Raw genomic sequence first — 8,104 nt, forward strand, 5'->3', positions numbered from 1 at the left:
AGCCCCCGATTTATCTGCCTCAGTCGCGCCCAGCCAGCGCTCAGCATGGTCGTCTCGGCCCTGAGTATAGATGTAGGTCGGGGGTCTTCCAACCAGCTATTACTGGCAAGTATATTGACGATTCAGCCTCTCCTTTGACTAATACCGCTCATGTCCATGCATCCATCCTACCAACCGACTTTTTCTTGGCTCCAGCATCGAATGATTACGACGTGATTATGCTAACGGAAACATGGCTCCGCAGCAGTTCCGAATTGGCTCCGAATTACAACATTTACCACTGTGATCGCAGTCACGCTACCAGCCATTTTCAACGAGGCGGAGGAGTTCTAATTGCAGTGAAATCCTCTTTACAAAGTTTTCCCGTTCGACTTGATGGATACGGGTCACTTGAGCAGGTTGCTGTGAAGGTGTCGCTTGTAGAGCAATCAGTCTTCGTGTGCGGTATCTATCTGATACCTAATAGCGAACCCGAACGCTACATTCGGCATTCCGAAGCTGCCTTACAGATTTTGAATTCCGCTGCTGTATGTGTGATACTGTTGTGGTTGTTGGCGACTATAACCTTCCCCACTTGTCATGGTATTTCGACGAAGATATCAGGGGTTACTTGCACACCAATGCTTCCTCTGAGCAAGAGCTTGCGTTTACTGAGAGCTTGGTGGCCAGCGGACTTCAACAAATCTGTGACATCCGTAACGTCAACGGAATATTGCTAGACTTGGCCTTCGTGAACAACGGTAGCAGCGTGGGACTGATTGAAGCACCTTCAACCATCTTAAAACCTGATCGCCATCATAATCCGTTCGTCGTACGATTAGACATACGTCGATTTGATGATCACCGTTCATCAACAGCCACCGAACGGGACTTTGATTTCAACCGTTGAGCTTACAAAGCTGTTTGTGTCGAATTAAGCTCCAAAAACTGGGAACATCTGTTCAACGGAGCCAATGATAATCTAGTGGTCACAGATTTTTACAACGGGATGGATACCCCTCACCATCCCTCTCCAACGAGGGAGTTTGGTAAAGAGAGATGATCAAACCGATTTGTACTTTCATAAAAGTTATCCTTGCTCGGATTCTACTTTCTATATACAATTTTCACACTGCCGTACTCTAACGGAACTATCAACTCTATACTTTCATCCATCTCCTCATCTATCGTATAAAAATTATCACTCTAGTCTGTTATTTGAAATTAGCATCTTCAACTACCTGAAAAATGTTGGGAGATTTATGGAAGCTACGAAAATTTCAGGAAAATTTTGAGACCTTTAGATTTATTTTATTAATTTCAGATGAAATGGAGGAGCTTTAAAAATTTTCCAAGAACAATGTCAATAACACTTCATAGAATTTGAGAGTCCTCTGAACGTCAGAAAAATTGCGAAAACTTCAATGAAGTTCCAAGAACTTCAGAATTTTTTTGAAACACTAGGGGAAATGACGGCTTCGGCATGCCAGACTATTTTCGGCAACCCAAATTGAAACACTATTTTCACTGGATTTTCTTACAAAAACACTTCGCTGAATGCATTCAAACGATTCTTTATGCTTTCAGCTTCAATTTGAGTATACTTTTACCACTGAGAAAAAGCAATCTAGCAAGGTTTTCTTGAAATGAAACACACGCACTACAAATTGTAACTGGTCATGGAAGTTCCGAGAATTTTAGTTTAATTTCGAGAACTTAAGGGAAGTTCCGTGAAATTCAAGAAAATAGCGACAATTTTCAAAAAGTTCCAAAAGATAACGATAGTCCAGAGAACTTAAGGTAAGTTTAGTGAAATTCAAGGAAATGCAGAAAACGTTTTGATGCTTAGAGATCTTTAGGGTAGTTGAGCAGTTTGTCTGGATTGACGAAAAAATTAATGTTTGAAACAACATTCTCTGATTTGTATGCGTGATTTGCGTAATTGTATGTTATGGGCAATGGTTTTCAATTTTGCAAAAATTTGATCATTTTGGATCTTGTAAAATTTTAAAAATGGAGTCCTTGAAATTTTTCAAAAAATTGTAGCACGAAAACGTCATTTCTGGTGGAAATGACGAATGAGACAAAATTGTAGAGAAAATGTCTGACTGAGGAAAACTATAAAACATATGTTTTATTTATCTCAGGAAAAAAATAAAAATTGTAAAAATTAAAAGAAGATTTTTAGATATTCTTGCCCGATTTGTGAATTAAAATAAAAACATGTTATGAAAAATGCAAACTTCTGCAATGTTTAACATAATGCCATTATTTTCTGAGTATGAACAGCTTGAAAAAACTTTTCCATAAAAAGTTAAAAAATTGACTAAAAGTTCTTGTTTGACGATTTTTGTAAATTTTCAAAAGGCCTGAATATAAAACATTTCAAAAGTTTGCATTTTCAGAAGCTTTTTAAAATAAAAATTTTAAAAATTGGGCGCGAACATTGTAGAATATTTTAGAATTGAACTTTTTTTTTTTAATTTTTGACCAAAATAAAAAAATATTGTTGACCTTTTTCCAAGAAAAATATAATTTTCCTTTAAATCTTTGTTACAGAATTTCGATTAGAAATGCCGTTACCGTGCTACCATTTTTTGATGAATTTACAAAACGCCGTTTTGAAAATTTTCCAACACCCAAAATGGGCGAATTTTAGCAACAACGTAAATCATTGCCCATGAGAAACAATTATGCAATGTTCCATGCAAATCGGAGACGGTCGAGTTTTTTCGAATCATCATTTGGTGTGGAACTGCTCAGATTCATTAATTACAGGAACATCATCATGAAACGAAATGAAATACCAGCGAAGTTTCATAAACAAACTGATGGATAAATTATGGAGCGTTCCGAGAACTTTTCAAAATTTCGGGCACTTCAGGGAAGCTTCAAGAACTTTAAGACTGGTAAAAGGAAACTGCAGGAGTTTTGTAGATGTTTAAAGAATTCCAAGGATACCAAGAGAACTTCTGGAATGTCAAGAAAACTTCAGATAAATACAGGGAACTTGACGAAAATTGGAGAAACTTTTGAGAAGTTCCAAGATCCTCAGATATGTTAGGTCTGGAGATCTTCAGAGATTTTAGTAGCATACCAAAGAAATGCAGAAAAGTTAAACAATATGTAAAGGTTAGTTTCGATAAATGCAGGTCAGCTTCATGAACTTCAGGAAATTTCGAGAAATTTAAAGAAGTTTCGGAAATTTCAAGGAAGTCCACAGAATTCCTGAGGAATTCAGGAAAGGAAAGAATTCCTGAGATTTTCAGGAAAGTTCTATTTATTTCAGGGTAATACCAAGAACTTCCGGAAAATTGTGAGTATGAAGAAACTAGCTTTAGAACATCCGAGATCCGAGAAGATGTAACATGTAACAAAATTATGAAAGATTTTGAACAATAATTACTCAGCTGCACCTGGACCAATTTCAATAGTTTTAACACCAATCGATCAGAAATATTTCTACGCATCGTTCATATTTAAGACTCCATCATTTTTCAAACTGTCACTTTTGAAATTTGCACGAATGCAACTGTTGCTATGAATAATAATATTATCACCAATTGCCTGCGAAACGCGATTTTTCTAGCACAGATTTCAAAGTTGAATTAAATCCGGTCTCGGTGTTTATTCAATCACCGTCACACAACGAAACGCTCCCCGCAAGCAGCTAGCTGTCAAGGATGGCTTTAACCGCTGATCGGAACCAGTTCCAATCCCCGTGTGTGGTGGTGTCCGGTTGTCGACATCAGTGCTTTCGGCGCATGTTGTTGAACATTGTTCTCCAGTACACAACCAACGGCTGCCCGCAAGCAGCGAGCTGCAGCCCACATGAGCATCTATAGAAGGAGGAAGAAGCCACACCGCTATTGATCGGAATCAGTAACTCTTCGTGAGTCGCTGTGGGTCATCTATGCCAAGCGCGTCACCCTCATTCCAAACAACATACAGCTCACCAGCCTCATCTATGTTTAACACCGTAATAGCTCAGCATTATTCAACCATCACGACAAAATGGTCCTTCTCAGGACTACCATAAATTTGTAAAATAATATGATTTGGACATTTGTCAAGGTCATCAATCAGATGTCAGTTCCCATATTAAGATAGAGCAGGAATTAGAGCGTAACAGCTTTTGTAAACAATGACTTCTTTCGATGATGTCTTGAAACTCAAGGCTCACCCACGCAAATCAACATCACCATCAGGTAGGGTAATACGTCCCCTTCCCGACGGTAATGTTGGTTTGTGTGGGTGTGCCTTGAATTATTAAAAATCATTGAGAAAATTCATTGTTTACAAAAGCTGTTACGCCTAATTCCAGCTCTAACTAGAAATGTTTAAATCTAACATACCATGTACTTTAAGGCAACATTGGGGGTGCAATTTCAAAAACCAAAGTCGGTCGCGGCATGAAAGTGGTCTGATTTTGATCCAGAAATGATGGATTTTAATTCTTAGTACACCAATCGACATTTATTTTTTCCGCGAATCTGTTATAATTAAGACTTTATCATTTTTCAAAATGTCAGTATTGAAAATTGCACGAATGTGCAACTGTTGCTGTGATAATTAATATTATCACCGATTGCTTGCAAAAAGCGATTGCCCTAGCACAGATTTCAAAGTTGAATTCGATCCGGTCTCACCAAACGGTGTTTATTCAATCACCACGTGGTGAGTGTGGTGTTCTCCAGTACATAATGAAAGGCTGCCTGCAAGCAGCGAGCTGCGGCCCACATGAGGCCGTCTATGTCAAGCACATCATACTAAAGAGTATAAACAGAGAGAACTCCGCTCAAATTCCTATTCCTAAACAGAACACAAGCTCCTGCTGCAGTTAAAAAATAAGATTGATTATATAAAACCACGTAGTAGTACGTCACCATTTCTGTCACTTGTAGTTTTTTGATCAATCGAGACTACAAAAAGTGGTGTAATTTTAGTATATGTCCAGTCGAAGCTAGGACTTCAAAAAGTGGTCCGAATTCAATGAATTACCTCGAAAGCCGGTCCCGGAGGCCCGATGAAAGAAGTCAATTTCTAATATCTAAGCCATCAAATGCACGTTTGTCACAAAATGACCAGGAACTGGATTTAGCATGTTTGTTTTCAGTTGAAATCAAGAACTGGCCACTTTTTTCCGAAGCTTCCGGGACCTGTTTCTGGGCAATCAGCTGAGCACATTCCAATTGAATCATTTAAATTAAATGTTCCATATCCTGAAAATCAATCGAACAGTTTGTCATCACACTCCTTCAAACGCATTAAAACACCGCTTAAAACCGATTCAACCGTAAGCTACCATACCTTCGATCACTACCATACTTTCTTCTATTCGGGGTGTCTACATTCTTATCACGTCCTAAATATGTACAATTTATTCTATGTTCCATCAGTAACAAAATATACATCACACTAACCCTTCCTTACCGCATATGCCGCACGCCCATGTGCCTCGTCCTCCGCAGACTGTGCCGCCGGCCGCACAGTATCCGCTTGAACGCGTGCCGGAACTCCGGACTGAAGATGGTGTAGATGATCGGGTTCAGCGTCGAGTTGAAGTAGCCCAACCACAGGCACACACTCATCGCGAACGGGCTGATGTCGCAATCGGTGCACGTTGGCAGTAGGATGGCAATGATGAAGAACGGCAGCCAGCAGCAGACGAAGGCCCCGGTGATGATGGCCAGCGTCTTCGCTGCCTTCCGTTCCCGCTTGGAATCCGTCGCCGATTGGTTCTTCTTCTTCATGATCGACGGTTTGGCCGACGAACTGGACGCGCACTGCGAGGGATACGCCGTGGAATAGTCCGCCGTCGGTAGATCCGCCTCGATGCGGTCCCGGTCGACCCCATTGCCGAGGCTGCCCTTCTCCGGGCTGGTGTTGGCCGACGACACGTTCGTGAAGGCCGTCGTCGTTTCGCTGATCGTGGGCAGGGGCCGCCCGATGACGGCCACGACGGCGGCCGCGATGCCTCCGGAACCGCCGACCACGTTCGCCGTTGGGCCGATCGTGTTGTTCTGCTGCGATGCCGTTACCTTCCAGCGGAAACCAATCGATGTTAGTGCCATACATGAAGCTTTTGCCAAGGGTTCAGGATGGGTCTGAGCAGCCTAATGGGGCACGTATACAATATATACGCACTGATAAAGTGGGATGTTCACAGGTGGAGGCTTGTTTTGCTTGTGTGGAGGCGTGTGTGTGAGTGAGACAGAGAGAGAGAGAGAGAAAGAGAAATAGAAGAGAGGATGGGGGGTTTCTTTTTGGGAAGAGCGAGAAAGTGAGTGAGCAAGCAGGTGGCTACGTCAATACACTGGTTGAGGTGTTGCGTTGGATCCTGGGGGACGGGGTGTCTTTTTGTGTGTAAGGAGTTGAAAGAGGTGAAATAGATTTTTTTTCGTGAGGAGTAAAGCAGATACCAGGGAAGCAGTTGGAAGCGATATACAGCATAATACACAGGAAATGTCATGCAACAAAACACTAAACTACTTACTCATGCAGTGCACATTCAAACTACTAAAGATCATGTCAAAGTATATATTATATGATTGAATTGATACCAGTTCTGAGAGTTGCAATGTAATTATGTTTCAATCTTTCAACCTTGTTGAGTTTCTAGTTGTTTCGAGTTAAACACCTAAGTAACGCAACTTCATGAAACTGTGTTGATTTAACTTCTCTACGGCCAAAACCGTATATAAATTGATAAACAACTTGTGTGTCGCTTGAGCAGCCTTCGTTTCAGGATATTTGTTACGGTTGTAAATTTAGAGCAATACATTATTTACATACTGGGAAATTGCCGTACAAGCTCTACACAGATGTCGCCCCCGCATTCATAGAAAATTCATGAAATTGAGCATTAAACATAAACCTACAAAACATTCTGCCAAATCAATTTCGAATTGTGTAGAAAAACGTCACTTCAATCAGACTGATGCCAAATATATCATATTAACAATATGATCCATTCATGCCTTTTCCAAATATTGCAATGGCGACCCGCAAAATGTTGCTTAACGCACCATCTAGCGTTGAAAAAGGTCAGCAACAATCATTGAATTACAATCGAGGGGTGCGAGTATAGCACTTATTACAAAAGTAAGAGTCACATTATTTTCATTAATTACATTGTGTTTATTACTTTAAAATTTGTCTGACATGTCACTGTGGGCACCAAATAAAATAATATGCTGAAATACATTCATTTGAAATATTAAACAAATTTTCATTTGGTGTACCCCTCGTGACAATAAACAAATACATTGGTAGCCTTTTTGGCCACAGAGGTGCTTTCATCGCTAAAAATTTGGTTCGCTAAGCGAAAGAGTGGATCATATTGTAAATATAATATATTTGCTGATGCACATCTTTGAAATGTCCAACTAATTCTCATACGAAATATTCATTTCATTTCACGACACCGTCAAAAACGATGTAAACAAAAGTAATTTCCTAAAATTGCTCTAATTAAAGATGCTTTGCTACTATGGTATAACAGTGAAATCCATCTAGAATGCCTATTGATTAATTGAAGTTCAGTTGTATTTTCCATCAAAATTTGTGAATAGCCACATGTTTGCCGAAAAAGGATTATTATGAACTATAATTGAATAATACCGTCCAATACAACCATTTCTGCAACATCACCAGCATGATAAAAGCGTTTCTTAGGGAATTCACTAGATTTCCACTTTCATCTCAGTGTAGATCACACACAGCAAAAAAATAATTTTGATATCACATCAAAGTGGATGCACTACAATCATGTCGAAAATTTCATGTAATTTTTATGACCACATAAATAAACAAATGCAGTAAAAGCAGCGTAATGTCAGTTCATGCATTGTATTAATGATAATTTTGTCCTTTTTAGCAAGTAATATTACACCATATTTTCGACATGATTGTAGTGCATCCACTTTGACGTGATATCAAAATTATTTTTTTTGCTGTGCACATTTTCACCATTTTCAGAAAAATTAAGCTAGATAGGAGGTAATCTTTCTAAGTGAGTGCAAAATTTACCACACACATAGAAATACCTAATTTTACACGTGATGGAATCAATATTTGACATAAAGGATGAGACGTAAACGAACATGCCATGTAAAATTAAGAG

The 8,104-nt window shown here is 39.4% G+C and overlaps 1 protein-coding gene across 1 annotated transcript; it reads right to left on the minus strand.

The window, feature by feature from the left end:
- Window positions 1–4,962: 4,962 nt before the first annotated feature.
- On the minus strand, window positions 4,963–6,053 carry LOC135710690 (5-hydroxytryptamine receptor-like). The gene has a single exon (XM_065233335.1). It carries the CDS (start codon window positions 6,051–6,053, stop codon window positions 5,409–5,411), a length of 645 nt encoding a protein of 214 aa, XP_065089407.1. The 3' UTR covers window positions 4,963–5,408.
- Between the last annotated feature and the right edge of the window lie 2,051 nt (window positions 6,054–8,104).

The sequence above is a fragment of the Ochlerotatus camptorhynchus genome, unplaced genomic scaffold (assembly GCF_037179485.1).
Source record: "Ochlerotatus camptorhynchus isolate MF236.1 unplaced genomic scaffold, CSIRO-AGI_Acam_v1.1 ptg000401l, whole genome shotgun sequence".
Lineage (NCBI taxonomy): Eukaryota > Metazoa > Arthropoda > Insecta > Diptera > Culicidae > Ochlerotatus > Ochlerotatus camptorhynchus.

Excerpts from the sequence above, each read along its gene's own strand:
- LOC135710690 (XM_065233335.1), bottom strand. The coding sequence starts at position 6,053 with ATGGCACTAACATCGATTGGTTTCCGCTGGAAGGTAACGGCATCGCAG.